General features: G+C 44.6%; 1 protein-coding gene across 2 annotated transcripts in view; it reads left to right on the top strand.

Annotated features, from left to right (window-relative positions):
• The first annotated feature begins 2,858 nt into the window (after positions 1-2,858).
• HIPK1 (homeodomain interacting protein kinase 1) overlaps positions 2,859-18,569 on the top strand; it is a 55,405-nt gene continuing 39,694 nt past the window's right edge. Inside the window, exons 1-2 of one of the 2 annotated variants that reach the window (XM_066353334.1) lie at positions 2,859-3,049; positions 13,606-14,683. In XM_066353334.1, coding sequence (XP_066209431.1) covers positions 13,608-14,683 — 1,076 coding nt within the window. In that variant the 5' untranslated portion in view covers positions 2,859-3,049; positions 13,606-13,607. The remainder of the gene's footprint in view (positions 3,050-13,605; positions 14,684-18,569) is intronic. The other variant, XM_066353333.1, reaches the window with a different exon arrangement.

The following is an 18,569-nucleotide window of genomic DNA, read 5'->3' as shown; positions in this document are numbered from 1 at the left end:
ACCCCTTGCTCAACCCCTTGCTCAAGCCAGCGACCTTGAGTCCAAGCTGGTGAGCTTTGCTCAAACCAGATGAGCCCACACTCAAGCTAGTGAGCTTGGGGTCTTGAACCTGGGTCCTCTTGCATCCCAGTACGATGCTCTATCCATTGCACCACCACCTGGTCAGGCTCTAGCCTTTACTTCTGACCATTACTCTCATCTCGTTTTCCCAGTTGTTACAGCTATTGGCTTCTCCCTGAATTCTTTTTTGTCCTGGCCCCACTGGATGCCTTGTTTGGATCGTTTTCCTAGCTTTTGAATCAGTTTCTCTTAAGACACAGCCTTTGGCCAGCTTCTACTTGGCTGTAAGCACCGCTGCTCCTGAGCAAGTGAGTGACTTCTTGCCTGCAACATTGATCTAGGTCCTGGGCCCTCGGGGGCTGTTATACCCAACACGAGCCTTGGAAGCTTCCAGCTGGCAGCTGCTCCATCTCCCTCTCCAGCTGCCCTTTGTCTGGGAGGGAGCAGTTCCCACATCTGCCCGTTTCTCTCCATGTTCCTTGCTTGACCAAACCCTCATGATAGTTTACTAATCATGTTCTCTTTCTCTACTCTTCACCCACTCGAGCTTGCCATCCTCCTCACCGCCACTAGTTCCCTCTTCAACACACAGGTGCTTTCATATTACCTGTTTAAATCTCTACTCGCTCTTCATTGCCTTGCAACATCTGACTCAGTCTACCTCACTAATTCCATATTCTGTCACTTTTCTGCTAAACTGTAAGCCCCTTCTAAATATGGACCACACCTTTTCTTTGTGTCTTGATTTCTAATATAGTACCTGGCACACAGAGAATACTCAACAGATATTTGCTGAATAGGCAAATAGAACTCTAGCTATGTTATACGCACTTTGAAACTTCTTTGACCATGCCACGCTCAAATCCTGCCTTCTCTGAAGGTGTTCCCCAATGCTGTCATTCAAATCTCATACATGTCTCCATGAATTTTTTTTTCTCATCAGACTGCAAACTCTTTAAGGAAAAGATCATGTCTTATTCATCTAGCACCTGATCCAGTGTTGAGATGACTGCCTGGGGTAGAGCAGGCATACAAGCAGTTTGCTGGCTAGATGAATGAATGACATTATGATAGAAAGGGGAAAATACCAGATGTTAAGAAGGTCTCCATGTAGGGAGACAGATGGAGGAAATGACCTAAGCACAGTGAAAAAAGAGATCAACAAGGATAAATACTTAAGTAGTCAGATGGTAATGCAGAACTGAACAATTCAAATAAAGTGGGGGGGGCGTTAATCAGGAAAGGCTCCCTAGGGGTGAATTTTGAGATGTGTTTGAAAAAAAGGAAAGGAACATAATTTGGGAAGTAGAAGCTTAGAAGCATGCCCTTGGCCTGGGCTGAACCGAGGCCCCGTAAGCAGCGAGTGTCCTGGCAGCTTGTTTTCTGAGCAGGATGTGTTCTACCTTTTTCCTGGCTCCCAGGCAGGCTCACCCACTCGCTGTCTTGATGTTTCCCTGCTCAGCCCCAATGTAGGACTTTATGTTCTCTAAGTTTCTCTGAAAATAAGCAAACAGAACTGTCCTGTTTTGCTAACCCAAGTTCTCTAGGGAAATAACTTCCCTGTTCCCAATAAAACAGAACTGCTCCCAGTGGTATCAAGCCAGGAGAGAAACCCAAAGGTAGCATTAACCACTTGAGCACATTGTCACAAAAATTATCTTTTTTGTGTGTGGTTAAATGGGGATCCCAAGAGGTCAAGGATGTATGAGTGAGATCTGAAGATAGATAGCAGAATCTTGTCATAGCCACATCTGCCCCCCTTCTCAGAGCATATGCAGGTGTCCAGAATGCTGGACTGTCCCTTTCCAGGGCTTATAATTGCAGCCTCCAGTACTCCTGGGACGGAAAAAAAAAAAAAAGAGAGAAAAGATTATACTACTGTCTCCCTAAAAATGTGCCTCACTTTAGGAATCAGAACATTTTACACAGCGGGAGGTTTATGTGCAGTCCTGTAGAAACTCTTGACCGTGGGAGATGGCACCTGTCTTTCCAGTTTGCAAGCAGTGTCCATTTTTTTTCCAGAATGTTGGGTGCCCAACGCGGAGCTCCTTGAATATCCAGCCTTACCGACTCCCAGTGAGACAAGACAAGTATGGTAGCTTTCGCTCACTGCATGTTTTGAGGGGCTGGTGCAGAGCACAGCGATTCTTCCTCCCAGATCGCAAACACGGGTTCCCCAGGCGGCCATGGGGGAGCCCCGTAAGGGGCTCTGCACCCACACACGGATGTCGCTCTGTTGGAACGTCTGTAGATGCAACGGAACGTGAAAGCCCAAACTGAGGAACTTGCTCACCAGAGGGGGGCTCCCCAGGTAGGCACTGCCTCCCCGCGCGCTGCCTAATTTCTGGGGGTGTCACACTGGGCCGTGGTGATGTCACACAGGCTGGGCTGACATTTTACAGCTGGACCCTTACCGCCGCCAAGCACCTTGAGATCACCGCGGGGTCGGCGGGGACGGGGCGGGCACCTCGGCCCGGCCCGCGACCCACGCTGGCTCCCCGCGGAGGCCCCCACCACGGCCCGCCGGCTCCCACCCGCGTCAGGGGCGCAGGGCGGCCCCCATCCGCCCGCAGCTCGGCACTTCCGCCTCAGTAGGTGTCATGGCGCGGGGCGGGTGAATAGTTCCCGCGGGGCGGGGCCGGCCGGATGGGGCGGCCGCTCGGCGCTCGTCTCGTCGGGTCTGGCGACAACAGCGGCCGCGGAGCGAGGGGCCCGGCGGCGGCCCCGAACGGCAGCGGGAGGCCGAGGCGGGAGCGCGCGGGGCTGCGGCGGCGGCGGCGGCCAGGGGCCGGGCGGCGGAGCGGGCGGGGGGCGCAGGGGGCTCCTCCCGCGGGACGGGCGCGGGGACGGCTCCGGGGGGCGGGGGCCGGGGCCCGGGCCGGCTCGCGCGGGGGGTATGATGACCCGGCGGCGGGGCCCCGGATCTCGTCTCCTCCGCCGCCTCCTCACGGCAGCCCCAGCTCGCGGCTGAGAACCAGACACACCGGCGGTGAGTCGGCCCCGGCGGGAGGGGTCCTGGGCCGGGAGCGACGTCGGATCGGCTCCCCGAGGGGGACCGGGCGGGCCGCGGGCTCTCCGGGGCGCCTCTGTCGGGGCCCCCGCCCGGGACCGGGCGCCGAGTCGTGCGGCCCGGCCGCTGTCGGCCGCGCAGGGGGTTGCGTCCGCAGAAAGCGGGGAGGCTCCCGGCTTGTGTTCGGGGCAACTCCCCATGCCTCCTGCCACTTCTTTCCTGGGCGTGTTGTTGTCCTCAGATGACAGGGGGCCGCCGGGAGTCTCCTCGCCCGGCCGCTGGGTGCCCGGCTGGCGTGGCCGGTTCCCAGGGGTGGCTGGTGCGTGTGTGTTTCGCAGCTTTGCCGATCCCCGCGGTGGCGGGTCGTTTGTGCGGCTTGGGACCCGGGCGCGGTGTCTGGAGAGCCCGGCGGCGGAGGGTGGGTGTGGAAGCCTCCGTGTCCGCTCGGCTGAAGGTGTTTGAGCGTTAGGTTTGTCATTGGTAAGGATGGGGAGCTGGCGGGGGACCAGCCCACCGAACGTGTGTGTCTGCGCGAGGCAGAGCTAGGGGTCTGGCTCGGAGGGAAACTTTTGCTGTTTCTTTCCCAAAGCTTTCCTTTAAGGAAAAAATAAAAGGCGAAGAAACAACCGAAACTCTTGGGTAAGGCCCACACTGCACACAGGTCTGTGGGAAAGAGGCCCTTTTTGTGCCTAGCAACCACGAGCCGGAGTTCGGTCACCGGGAGCGCTGGTCTGCCCTCCGGTTTGTTGTGACAATCCGGGAGCAGTGGTCTGTGTTTATGCTGGGCGCGCTTTCTTTCCTGTTTAGGTGGGGGGAGGGCGGGCGGCTGGAGAAGGGGAAAAACAATCCCGGGCTCCAGTTTGTGTTGCCTCCAAACCACCGACTCAGTGGTAGATGGACTCATTTTGAGGCAGCCCTCGATGCTTGCTTTGGGAATTTTTCGGTAATTGCATCAAAATATTCAGCTGTAGGCTCTTCTGCTCAGTCTGTCCTTTATCTTGTTTGTTTCCTAGTAACTCTGATGAAAACAGCAGTGTGGCTTCCTGCGCCTGATGAAGTGGGGTTAAATTAAGTGGCTGATGCCCTCAGCAAAACCTACAATTTTGTTCTTGTTTATGTAAAGCTATTTTTGATTCTTGGTCTGCAGTTTTGTGTTTTCTGTTTTGTTTTGTTTTAAAGATTACAGAGGATGCAAATCATTACCAGCTCTCCCCCCCCCCCCCCCCCCATATAGCTCTAAAGCTCTCTGTAAAACAAAAAAATCAACCAGTGAGTCGTTTTACTTAATAGTTGTTATTCATTTGGTGATTTTGGGTCTTTAGGTGTAATTATCTAAGGATTCTGTGTTGTAATACTGGTATGACGGTACGATGAAGGATATCATTAACTGTAGGATACTGTTGCTGGCTTGAAAGATATTTTGGTAAAGTACTTGTGGTAAGAACTGCAGTCAGCCAAGCCAGTAAAGCATCTGATGATTAAAATGGTGAATGAGATCTTGTAAATATACTGGCTCTGGTTGATAAGTAGGACTTTTGCTGGTGACATTTTCATGAATAGTTTACCCTAACTTTGGACATTGTAGTTTTATGGATTGCAGAGCAAGTAGATTGGTAACTTGAGATCGAAAACCAAAGTAGAACTAACTCCCTTCTAAAAGAAAAAAAAAAAAAAGATAGTCTCAAAGTTAACAATTCTCAGGAAAATAGGATTCTTTCATCCTGTGGTTTTGTTTTCATAAGCACAGCTCAGTAGTTGTGTTGGTAGAGATCCGTGAGCTGAACCCGCCTGTAAACTTCTGACACTTGGAACTTGGGCAACTTGTTGTTAGTTACATATTTTAACTGGTCTTTTTGTAATTTGAAGTAATTTGTAAACATGAACTTCCCAATCTTCCCTTTTATTTTCATTTTCACAACTATATAAAGAAAGCATCATTTTTTCCCCAGCTTATTTTAAAAGTTACAGTTATGAATTCCTCTCCAGTTTCTTCCCTCATATTTCATGCCATTCTGAACACAAGTCATTAAAATGATTTTTCCTTCAAGTATCAGTTCAACAATCACTGGTTTGCTTTTTGATTCCTCTTCTGTTTTTTGTTCTGAATCTCCCAGCTCCCTAAATACCTTTATGTATTTTTGTAGGACATAATTTGGCACTTAAAAGAAATTTATGTTCTGTTTTTACATTTTTTTCTCTTCCTTATTTGTGTGTCGTATCACCGAAGCAACATTCTGAGCTCATGGAAGATAGGGAAACTTTCGTGTTTCTTTTGGGTTCTTTAGGGCCTGGCGCCGTGCTTTCTCAGAGAGCCGAACGAGGAAGACTCTGAGGGCCTGAGTTCTTTGCCAGCGTCGCTACCCATTAACTGTAAAACTGGTTGGCTCTTGTGGGTCTTTTTCTCATCTTGGCATTAAGGAGTTTTAGCAAGAGTACCGTAAGGTTCGTTTTTGCTGTAAGAATCCCAGTACTTTTTTGCCAGTGTCTTCTCTAATCAAATACATATTTGATTCTGATTTCCTCCTTTAAACAGTTTTTAATTTTCCTCCATCCCCTGGCATACTGGCAGAAGTCTTCTCACTCATCTGTAAGAGCTCTTTCCACCTCCCACCTGCCAAACTGTAGTTACCTTGCTTAGGTCCTGTTTTCCTTAGGCCTTTGCTGGCTGGTTTAAACAGGGTCTTACTTACTTTCTGTTTCAGATTGAACTGTCTTAATTTGACATTTACCTTATGCTAGAAGCTGGAGATACAGCTTTCTTCATTTTAAACTGTACAGACCTGTAGACTGTCCCATGCACATACTAAAATAGAACCTTTTTAGTAAACAAAGGATACCTACTTTTTGTGTGGTTGCTATAGATTCATCATTCCAAATATAAGAGAGCCATTGAAATATAGGTAACAATATCCTGCCTAGAAGGAAAGCAGCCCTCAGCCAGTTTATTAAAATATTGCAAAATTGATTTTAATGGCTGGAAATTATGTAGAATTGTAGTTACTCCTTTGTCAGGGAACGCCACCTACTTCACCCCCTATTTTTGTATACTGGTTGGGGAACTGGCTTGTTTCACATGGTTCCATATGAAGGAAGTGCTACAGGGAAGTGGGTGGGGAGCTTTGATTCGGATGGTGTCCGTAGGGTTTCAAGCTCATTTTCTCCTTCTGTGTCACTATACTTAGAAAACTATTACTATTTTTTCTTGTAGACAAGAGATTGTAATTTCTGTTTCATCAGGTGAGTATTTCTCTAATTTAGTCAGAATGACTTCTGAGATCCCCTTATGTTTATCTACATATGGAGAAGTAGTATGATCTATGTATAGTTGTTCATTTTGACATTTTTCTTTTTTAAAATTTTTATTTATTTAAGGGAGGGGGGAAGGGAGAGAGAGAAAGAGAGACAGGAACATCGATCTGCTCCTGTATATATGCCCTGACCGTGGATCCAGTCAGCGACCTCTGCTTCGGGAGGATTCTCTAACCCAGTGGTCCCCAACCTTTTTTGGGCCATGGAACAGTTTAATGTCAGAAAATATTTTCACAGACTGGCCTTTAGGGTGGGACTGATAAATGTATCACGTGACCGAGACAAACGGCAAGAGTGAGTCTTAGATGGATGTAACAGAGGGAATCTGGTCATTTTTAAAAAATAAAACATTGTTCAGACTTAAATATAAATAAAACAGAAATAATGTAAGTTATTTATTCTTTCTCTGTGGACCGGTACCAAATGGCCCACGGACCGGTACCGGTCCGCGGCCCGGAGGTTGGGGACCACAGCTCTAACCAACCAAGCTATCCAGCCAGGGCTCATGCTACATTTGACATATACTGTGCCAAACCGTGCCGCCCACTCTGAATATATGCTGGTGATTAAGGGGGGGGGGGCACCTACTCTGCTGTTGAGATTTGTTTGCCTTATGAGACTTGATTTTAGATGTCAGCTTTTAAATAAATAATTACAAATAGTTGTACAGAGAATAAAATCCCGAGTGGTCCATAAGTCACTCCTGTCTGCCTCTTTGGGTCCTGTTTCTACTGTTTTCTCCCTTGTTCCTTTCCATGCATGCAGGTTTCTTCGTAAATAGGCCAAGAGTGTGTCTTGGCACTAATTATTCTTTCACTTTCAATGGCACCTTCCTGTCAACTTGGTCTCAGCTCAAGTGCCACCATATTTCAAGGCCTCCCCTGACCACCAAATCTAGGGTGTCTCCTTCTTGCAACATCTCTGTCATATGCTTTGCGTTTGATTTTCATTGTAGCATTTCTCACTAGCTACTGTATGTAGGGTGTGTGTGTGTATTTGTCTCCCTCACAGAAAGTCAACTCCAGCAGATAAGGGTTTTATCCACCTAGAACACCTCTGTCACTCCTAGTGCCTAGACCAGTGCCAGGCAGCTAGCCATGTTTGTTAAATGAATAAATGAAATTAGTAAGTACGAGTGTAGTATGTGATAGTAAAGGATGTTATGGGAGCCTTACCAGCAAACCTAACCCAGTTTGAAGTGGTCTGGGGAAGGCTTTTCTCGGTATGTTTGTCATCCAAAGGCTGACTAAACAACATTTTGGCTGAAGGAAAATTGTCTTTCTCTTTCGTAACAGCCGAATGCTCCAAGTTGAAGTGAACATTCCTGGTGGGCAGGCGGCCTCACTCTGCATGACCATTCAGGGACCCATGTTCTTTCCATCTTGTTGCTCTGCCGTCCCTTGGGTGTGGTTTCACGGTGGAAGCTGGGTCTCCATGGGTTCCTGCTGGTGGAAAGGGAAGGAAACACGAAAGCCTCACCCACACATCACTTCCTAGTGGACAGAGGGCCTGGCAAACTATAGTCTAGCCTGGGATGAAGGAGAAAGTAGGTTTTCATCCCACCCAGCCAGCCTGTGCCACACTGGAAACGGGCTCTGTAAGTGGAGACTGAAAGGATAAGTAGAAATTAGAAACTGAGGAGGCTAAGGAGGAGGTGAAGTGCAGAGGGGAACATGAAGTGTAGGAACTGGGGCAGAGAAGGCAAGGCCTACTCAGGGGCCTACTGAGTGAGGAACGCGGAGAGGTGTCGTCCTTGGGAAGAGTGCTGGGGAGAGGGGAGCTTCCACTGCCTGGAGATCCAAACGGCAGGGGTGGGCTTGATCTGCTGGTTTAAGTGCGAGGCAGATCAGCATTTTTAAAAGCTTCAGTTGTAAGGTGAAGAGTGAATTAGGAGAAGGGCATATAAAAAACGGGGGCTTGAGAGTTCAGTTTGGGGGAGACAGGTTAGACTATTGAAGTAAGTAGTCCAGAATTTTGCAGTCAGGGTAGAGAAAAATGGGTGGAATAGAGAGATATTTGGTGTTCTGGTGAAAGAGTGTTTTTGCCAAACTTGTCTTGCTTTATTTTTATAGCCTGTGTATTCTTGTTTATTTACCTTAATGATGTGAATATTCTTTTTATATCATTTGCTGGAGGATATGTACATCTGTCAGCTGAGGACAAGTGCTAGAGGAAGAAGTCAATATACAGTACTGATTTTAGGTTATTTAGGTCACCAAGTGTTAAATTATATCAAAGAGGCAAAGATGACACTAAGCAGAAGCAGCAGGAATGTATTATTGGTGTGTTAGGGAAAAAATGGAAGTTATTGAAGACTAAAGGAAACCACTGACATAATTAACTTGGTTGTCATAACCACTTGTTCTATTCCTAGTTACAATATTTGCATTCTTTATAGTAAGATTATAATTTGTAGTGACCTTAGTGTGGGGCACCCAATAAATGTTGTTAAATAGATGTGACCATTCATTGCAGGGAGTGGAGAAGCTGTTAATTTGACTGTTTTTGAAAGGCTTGGATTCTAGCAAGACATAACTCTCTTCTTAGTAGTAAGTACAAGTTCCAGTAGTCTTTTGCCTTTTAATTCTAGTTTGGGATTAATGCAGTGGGCAGATTTGTCATTATATTTAGATAGTGAATCCTTAGAAAGTCAGGTTTGAAATAAAAAGACTAACTTATTGCTGGAGTCGGTTGCAAAATTTTCAGGAAGTCAGAAATAACTCCTAGTTTATTGGGAACTATTCTTAAGTGAATTGAAAATATTTGTACTATAAAGTTTGGGGGGATTTTCAGCTGTGTAGGGAGTTGTCGCTGCCTCTACCCCCCCCCCCCATTGTTCAAGGGTCAACTGTAATTTCCTTGACAGAACTGTCTGACAGTAGTAAGTTTCCCACAGATGTTAATTCTGTTCCATATTTTTATTTGGGAGGTCTCAGCCTAGGAAGAAAATTGCCTCCTCATTTGCAAAGGCATATTTTGGGGAACATTGAATCTTTATCCTATGTCTAGAAATGGCTGTTTTTAGCCGAATTGCAGAGCATTACATAAATAAGAGGGTTTTTGTAGGCAGCTTTGAGTCTGTATCTCCTTCTGTCCAGGGGCTTGTTAAGGTCAGCATGAGTCTCAACCACTCTACAAGAGCCCTAGTGGCCTGAACTGACACTTAAGTGCACCCTATAACCTGTGCAATTCTGGGTTGTCCTTTTCCTGTGACTGGACTTAAGTTTGTCTTACTGAATAAGAACTATATTCATTGGCCCTGGCCGGTTGGCTCAGTGGTAGAGCGGCAGCCTGGCGTGCAGAAGTCCCGGGTTCGATTCCCGGCCAGGGCACACAGGAGAAGCTCCCATCTGCTTCTCTACCCCTCCCCCTCCTTCCTCTCTGTCTCTCTCGTCCCCTCCCGCAGCCGAGGCTCCAGTGGAGCAGGGATGGCCCGGGCGCTGGGGATGGCTCCTTGGCCTCTGCTCCAGGCGCTGGAGTGGCTCTGGTCGCAATGGAGCTACGCCCTGGTGGGCAGAGCATCCGCCCCTGGTGGGCGTGCCGGGTGGATCCCGGTCGGGCGCATGCGGGAGTCTGTCTGACTGTCTCCCCTTTTCCAGCTTCAGAAAAATACAAAAAAAAAAAAAAAAAAAAGAACTATATTCATTTATATACCTAAACTTTCAGGAAAATGTTCTAGAACTGTGCTTTATTACAGTGCTGAATGTGAAGATTTGAAACCATCAGATTCTGTTATTTTGTTTATTGGATGAAAAGTTATCAGTAACATTACTCTTTTAAATGCATTATTTTTAGAAACTATCTACTTATGAACATACTTTTAAAAATTTGCTATTTTTATCTTATGAATTATTTTCAGCATTATTTTAAGTGCCCATATTCCTAGACATAGCTACAAATAGAAAATTTCACATTCTAGTTCTTTTAATAAGTACTTTTAGGTACATAAGGGTTGTGCTCATGTTTTTTGATAGATTGTTAAAATTAGTAGCTTAACAGATATACAGTGGAGAACAAATTTTGCAAATTTACTTTCTTGTTCAAAACTGGCTGTTTTATGGTGACAAATATTTTTGCATATATTTTAATAGGTAAATTTTGTAAAGGCACATACGACATGTTTTCAGATTTTTCTTTTATTATGGTTTGGTGTAGTTAGTGATACAGGTAGAACAAGTTGATTTGTAAATTCATAGCCTTGGAGTTAAATTGCACTGACTTCAGCCTTTAATTTACACTTTTTTTCTCTTCAGGGTTTATATAAATTAAGGAACTATTGTTTGAAGTAAATCCAGACCACATTTTTTGAAATTGAAGGCTGAGGATTTGTTCATTCCAGCTGTCTAGTCTAGTACAGATGGTTTTTAGTTGAATTCAGGCACAAAGAAATGTACACATTGCTTTTTCATGTTCTGTAACATCCTTTGTCACGCTTCCTTCCTCTTGAGTTGTGTGTGTTTATTCTCTTATGACTAGTAAAATTATATTATGTGTATTGGAGTGGAGACTTCCCTCATTTCTCTGGGACTGCACAGCTACAACGGAGGGCTGTTAAAAACAAAATGAGCATTTGAAAATCCTGCAGTTTAAGATGAATGGTAGGGAGTAGCTATCTATGCCTTTTGTAGGCAGGGGGTCACATTACCCAACAAACACTGAGTGTCTGTATGGTGCCAGAGCCTGTGGTAGATTCTCGTGTTATGAGCAAAGAACAAGACAAATATGGTACCTGCCCTCCTGGAACTTCTACTGTAGCCGGGCATCATGTAAACCATTTCAAGTTATCAGGGAGGAGCAGGGTACAGTGGGAGTGCATGGGGGGGGGGCGGTGACTGTGGGGAAGACTGTGTGTGTGAACAGTTTTCCAGCAGAAGATCTATGTTGAATTTGAGGATCTTCCAAAAACTGAAAGAAGGGCAGTATGGCTGGAATAGGGGGATTCTGGAAGACAGCCGAGTTTTGGAGAGCTTTTTAAGGCAGAGGAGGATTTTGGACTTTATCCCCAAAGCAGTGGAACCCTGGGAGGCAGGATGAGGGAGAAGGCTTTGCTTCATCCTGGTGACTTTCTTTCTTAAAAAAGAAAGAGCAGTCGTCCAATTTGAGTAGTTTTTAAAAAAGGACACCCCCCCATTCAAGATTAGTTTGGAGGCTACTGGAAGTTTGAATGAACTAGAATGATTCCAATAGGGGTAGAGAAAAAGGGCTGATTTGAAATACACTTAGGAGGTAGAATTGAAGGTTGGGTTATAGGTTAGCTATAGGGGGACAAGGGAGAGGAATGAGTCAGGATAATACGTCATAGTGACTGAGTTCCAGGCACTATTGCATGTATTAAATCATTAAATTCTCATAATAACCCAGAAGGTGGGTGTTGCGATCAATATTTTATAGATGAGGAAACAGACTAACTGCATCCCTGAATTTTGCCTTGCAGTGTGGGGTGTATGGTGGTGTCTCATGATTGAAATAGAAAAATGTGGTGAGGTGAAGGCTCATAAGTTTAACTGTGGACATGTTGAATTTGAGGTGTCTGTAAGATACGCAAGTTGCAGTGTAGAATAGTTACTTGGAAATTAGGATTTGGGGCTCAAGAGAGAGAAGTCTGGGGAAAGTATGGAGCAAGAGAAGAGGAATTAGTTTAGAGCCCCAAGGCACCTGAAGGCTGTGTTGTTGAGAAGGGAGAAGATAAAAATGAAATCTCTTGCGTGCTGTGTATTAGCTTTGGGGATAGTCTTTGGGTTTATTGAGCCTAAGGCAGGGGTCTCAAACTCAACTCAGCATGTGGGCCGCAGAGCAAGATCACAGCCGTTCGGCGGGCCGCACTAGGTCTACAAAAGGCAACTGTTACGCAACACTTTTCTCACTGCAGTTGAAAACAAAAAAAAATCAGTACAACAAGCACAATCGTACATGCAGTTTACTCAGTGTCACAAAACGACCAGAAACTGTAGTTCGCATCACAACTGCTGTTAACTAAGCTAATATCTAGCTAGGATGCTAGAGAAATGAAAAATACAAGTAGGCCCCTAGGCTTACTTAATTTTATCCAAAATATTTTGAACTTCGTGGATTAGTCTGCGGGCCGCACAAAATTGTTTGGCAGGCCGCAATCGGCCCATGGCCGCGAGTTTGAGACCCCTGCCCTAAGGTGTCTATGGGACATTCAGGGACAGAAAGGTGGGCTGTTTTTCCTCCCTTTCACCTTATTTTTCTAAGAATGACATCCATGGTTCTTCAGAAGATCCTCTCCAGGCTTTACATCATCCCAATTACCTTCTTCTGGTCAGTTTATCAGTGGACCTCTTACAGAGTGGACACTATTTTATGCATGACCTGAGCAGAATAGATAGTCTTCACACTATCTGCCACATTTTGGCCATTATTTCTATGAATATAGTGTAAGGTTGAATTAGCCTTTGACATGGGGGGAACATTATAGATAATATTGCTCTTACCAACTGAAGGTGCTTTTCTTACATTTCACTGCTAAGCCTTGTCTCACTCATCCTCGTGCTTTGTGCTCGTCATGGACCTAAGTAGGAGTCTATATTGTGTTAAATTTAATCTGCTGGACCTGCTTTATGGACCCGTTATTTAGTAATACTGCGAATCCTGCCCAAACTTGGTTCATCTGTGAATTTTATAAATATGCCGTCTATGTCTAAATTTAAGTAATTGACTGAAAGGTCAGTCAGGGCAGAAGTGAAGACAGAGCTGTGACCTGAGGTCTGTGGCCACAGAGCCTGGGTTTGAGTTAGGGTGCTGCCTGCCACTTCACCCCTGTGCTCCTTTGGGCAGATGACTTGAACCACTCTGTGCCTTAGTTTCTTCACCTGTAAAATGGAAGTAATGATAGCATCCGGTTCAAAGGGTTGTGGTGAGAGTTAAGTGAGTAATGCATGTGAAGTGCTTAGGCTACTACTTGGCACGTAGGAAGTGATCGATCATCTAAACTATTATTAGGTTATTATTTTATGAACTGTCATAGATGTTTATACTCCTTTGACAATGTGTGTTGTTATTGCTGATTTCAGAGAGTGATTAAAGATGTGTAGTTAGACCCCAAATTTTATCCTTCTATAATAGGAAACATATTTGGGAAAAGGTATAAATAAGACCCCAGCTAGCTAAGTTTACTTGCGGTGTTTTTCAATGAGAAGTTTCTTACATGCTAACTGAGGGGTTGTATAAACGGAGGGTCTCATTCTTCCTCTCTGTCGGTACAGGTATGGCATCACAGCTGCAGGTGTTTTCCCCCCCATCAGTGTCGTCGAGTGCCTTCTGCAGTGCGAAGAAGCTGAAAATAGAGCCCTCTGGCTGGGATGTTTCTGGACAGAGCAGCAACGACAAATATTACACCCACAGCAAAACGCTCCCAGCCACACAAGGGCAAGCCAGCTCCTCTCACCAGGTAGCAAATTTCAACATCCCGGCTTATGACCAGGGCCTCCTTCTCCCAGCCCCTGCCGTGGAGCACATTGTTGTCACAGCCGCTGACAGCTCAGCCAGCGCTGCTCCGTCCACCTTCCAGAGTAGCCAGACCCTGACGCACCGGAGCAACGTTCCTTTGCTTGAGCCGTATCAAAAATGTGGATTGAAAAGAAAAAGTGAGGAAGTGGACAGCAACGGTAGCGTGCAAATCATAGAAGAACATCCCCCTCTCATGCTGCAAAACAGGACTGTGGTGGGTGCTGCTGCCACGACCACCACTGTGACCACGAAGAGTAGCAGTTCCAGCGGAGAAGGGGATTACCAGCTGGTCCAGCATGAGATCCTTTGCTCTATGACCAACAGCTATGAAGTCTTGGAGTTCCTAGGCCGGGGAACATTTGGCCAGGTGGCTAAGTGCTGGAAGCGGAGCACCAAGGAAATTGTGGCTATTAAAATCTTGAAGAACCACCCCTCCTATGCCAGACAAGGACAGATTGAAGTGAGCATCCTTTCCCGCCTGAGCAGTGAAAACGCCGATGAGTATAACTTTGTCCGTTCTTACGAGTGCTTTCAGCATAAGAACCACACCTGCCTTGTGTTTGAGATGCTGGAGCAGAACTTATATGATTTTCTAAAGCAGAACAAGTTTAGCCCACTGCCACTCAAGTACATCAGACCAATCCTGCAGCAGGTGGCCACAGCCCTGATGAAGCTCAAGAGCCTTGGTCTGATTCACGCCGACCTCAAGCCAGAAAACATAATGCTGGTCGATCCAGTGCGCCAGCCTTACCGAGTGAAGGTCATTGACTTTGGTTCTGCCAGTCACGTTTCCAAGGCTGTGTGCTCAACCTACCTACAGTCACGTTACTACAGGCAAGTGTAGATGCTGAGAAGCTTATCTCAGACACGAGAGCTGTCTTTGTATTTAATATATATATTATATAGAGCTACATATAACAATGAATGCGTTTACAGATTCCAAGATAGAAACAGGGTGATGTTTTAGTTCATTTCAAGTGTGTGGCATTTCTATAAGTAACATTATTCTATATCTGAAATCTTATTTAACACTAGAAAAATTACTTCGGTCTGATTCTTAAATGTTGTTCCTAGTTGAATTGTGTAGTTGATCCTTAAACAACATGGCAGTTAGCGGGGACCTGCATGTAACTTGACTTCCTAAAACTTAAGTTGTTCTTTAGTAATCCCTGGTGGATTGGTTCCAGGACCCCTGCAGAAACCAAAATTCACAGTGCTTAAGTCCCCTATATCAGTGGTCCCCAACCCCCAGGCTGCGACCCGTACCGGTCCGCAGAGAAAGAATAAATAACTTACATTATTTCCGTTTATTTATATTTGTCTAAACGATGTTTTATTTTTAAAAAATGACCAGATTCCCTCTGTTACATCCGTCTAAGACTCATTCTTGACGCTTGTCTCGGTCCTGTGATACATTTATCCGTTCCACCCTAAAGACCAGTCCGTGAAAATATTTTCTGACATTAAACCGGTCCGTGGCCCAAAAAAGGTTGGGGACCACTGCCCTTTATAATCTAATATAGATCAGTACATACAGTTGGCCCACTGCACCTGTGGACTCCCAGTCTCAGATTGAAAATAATACAGGTATTTATTGAAAAAAAGTCTGCATATAAGTGGACCCTTGCAGTTCAAACCCTTGTTCAGGGGTGAACTGTACTAGCACCTGGTTTTTCTTTAGTACCGTTATATTTAATTTTCCCACTTAAAAGAGTCTTTGAGTATATAAAGATGTTTACTTATTTGTAATGAATTTTGGCATATGCTGGTATTTCTAAGTTTACATCTGGTCAGGTAAGATGCCTTGGGAATAATTCCATGTTTAACTTGAGGAATATTTTATTATTTTATATTTTTGGTCATGTAATAATAGAGGGAATTGGATTAGATGATTGTTAAGATCTCTTCCTGTTTTAACATTCTCTATAATACTTTGATAACTTACTTGGTTATCCTATGATGGTCTTCATAGATATGGAAAAGCCAGTATTTACCAGGGTGGGCAAAAGTAGGTTTATAGTTATTTGTACAGAAAATAATACAACTGTAGACCTACTTTTGCCCACCTCTATGCAATTCTGTCTGTATTATAATCAAGGAGCATTATTGAAAGAAACGGAGAGAATCTTTTAAAATGTGCTTTTAGGCTCTGGGCGGTTGGCTCAGTGGTAGAGTGTTGGCCTGGCATGCAGGAGTCTCAGGTTCGATTCCTGGCCAGGGCACACAGGAGAAGCGCCCATCTGCTTCTCCACCCCTCCCCCCTCTCCTTCCTCTCTGTCTCTCTCTTCCCCTCCCTCTGCCAAGGCTCCATTGGAGCAATGTTGGCCCGGGCGCTGAGGATGGCTCCGTGGCTTCTGCCTCAGGCGCTAGAATGGCTCTGGTTGCAATAGAGCGATGCCCCAGATGGGCAGAGCATCGCCCCCTGGTGGGCATGCCGGGTGGATCCTGGTCGGGCGCATGCAGGAGTCTGTCTGACTGCCTCCCCGTTTCCAACTTCAGGGAAAAAAAAAGTGTTTTTATTTCTCAGTGCCTCATTTATTTATCTAGTTATTAATTGTGGTAAGAGTTACCTAATGTAAAGTTTACATTTTAATTTTAAATGCACCATTTCATTACCATTAAATACATGCACAGTGCTGTGTAATCATTACCACTATCTAGTTCTAAAATTGTATTCAGCACCCAAAATAGAAATTCTGTAACCATTATGCAGTAACTGCACCTTTTCCCCCACTCTTGTTAACCTCTCTGTATGACTCTCTGTGTATGGATTTGCCTATTCTAGACATTGCATGTAAGTGGAATCATACAATATTTGTCCCTTTGTGTCCGGCTTATTTCACTTGGTGTAATGTTTTCAGGGTTAATTTATATAGTAACATGTATTAGAACTTCATTCCTCTTTATGACTGAATAATATTCCATTTCAGGTACATACCATGCTTTGTTTATCCATTCACTTGTTGATGGACACTTGGGCTGTTTTCACGTTTTTGGCTGTTGTGAATAGTGCTCTGATGACCATTGGTATTCAATTGCTGTAATATCTGTTTTCAGTTCTTTTGGGTATATTGCTGGAAGTAGAATGGCTGGATCATATGGTTATTCTGTGTTCAATTTTTTAAGGAACAAACTTTTCCACAGCTGCTGTACTATTTTACATACCCACCAGCGTGCATGAGGATTCTAATTTCTCTACATCCTCACCAACACTTGTTATTTTCTGCTTTGTAATTTAATAATAGTCATCTTTATGTGTATTTAATGATACCTCATTGTGGTTTTGATTTGCATTTCCCAAATAATTAATAATGTTGGACATCTTTTCATGTGCTTATTGGCTATCTATAAATCTTAAGAGAAAAGTCTGTTCAAGTCCTTTGTCCATTTTTGAATTAGTTCTTTTGTTTGTTTGTTACTTAGTTGTTGGAGTTCTTCATATAAGTCTGGGTACTAGTCCCTTATCAGATATTTTGCAGATTTTTCCCCCCATCCATGGGGTTGACTTTTCAGTTTTTTGCACAAAATTTTTAAACTGCGATGAAGTCCACTTTTTTCTTTTATTGCTTGTGCTTTTTAGTATCACAGCCAAGAAATCATTGCCAAACCAATGTTATGAAGCTTTTCCCTTGTTTTCTTCTAAGAGGTTTATAATTTTAGCTCTTATATTTAGGTCTTTGATCCATTTTGAGTTAATTTTTGCATATGGTATAAGGTAAGGGTCCAGTTTCATTCTTTTGCATTTGGATATTTAATTTTCCTGTATCATTTACTGAAAAGACTATCCTTTCTTCGTCAAATTGTCTTGACACTCCTGTCAAAATCCTTTGATCATATATACAAGGGTTATTCCATCGGTCCATATGTCTTTATGCTAGTACTACACTTTTTTTCTTTAGAGAGAAAGAGACAGGAAAGGAGAGAGATGAGAAGCATCTACTCATATTTGTGGCACTTTAGCTGTTTGTTGATTGCTTCCAATATGTGCCTTGATGGATGGAGGCTTGGAGAAGAGGGCTCAGCTGAGCCAGGGACCCCTTGTTAAAGCCAGCAACCTTTGGGCTCAAGTAGCAACCTTGGGATCATGTTGATGATCTTGTGTTCAAGCTGGCAACCCTGTGCTCAAGCTAGATGAGCCCGCTCATGGCTGCCTTGGGGTTTTGAACCTGGGTCCTTAGCATCCCAGGTCAATGCTCTATCTGCTGCACAACCACTAGTCAGGCAGTACCACGCTGGTTTGATGTCTTGTAGCTTTGTAGTAGGTTTTGACATCAGGAAGTAGGAGACTTCCTGCTTTACTCTTTTTAAAGATTGTTTGGCTATCTCAAGGAGCCCCTCAAGATCCATATGAATTTTAGGATGGATTTCTCTACTTCTGCCAAAAACTTCATTGATTTTTGATAGGGATTACACTGAATCTGTAAATCACTTTGTTTGGTATTGACATTTTAACAACATTGTCTTCCAGTCCACTCTCTATTTTTATTTTTCCTTTAATAGTGTTATAAAACTATGGTATTTCTTACTTGAGTGAGATAGAGTAAAGAAATTCCTAGAGCTTTTGGTTTCGGGTTTCAGGTTGCTCTGGGCAACTTGGCTAATTTTGAGAATCTCACCTCCCATTTATTTATTCATGACTTGAAAGAGTTAGGTTCCAGTTATTTTTGCCTCTAATATTCTTTGAGCAATCCACTACCACCCACACACACATACAGAGACA

Source organism: Saccopteryx leptura, chromosome 11 (assembly GCF_036850995.1).
Source record: "Saccopteryx leptura isolate mSacLep1 chromosome 11, mSacLep1_pri_phased_curated, whole genome shotgun sequence".
NCBI classification, from domain to species: Eukaryota; Metazoa; Chordata; class Mammalia; order Chiroptera; family Emballonuridae; genus Saccopteryx; species Saccopteryx leptura.
Note: the sequence above shows the minus strand (reverse complement) of the source record. Positions and strands in the feature narration are given on the sequence as shown.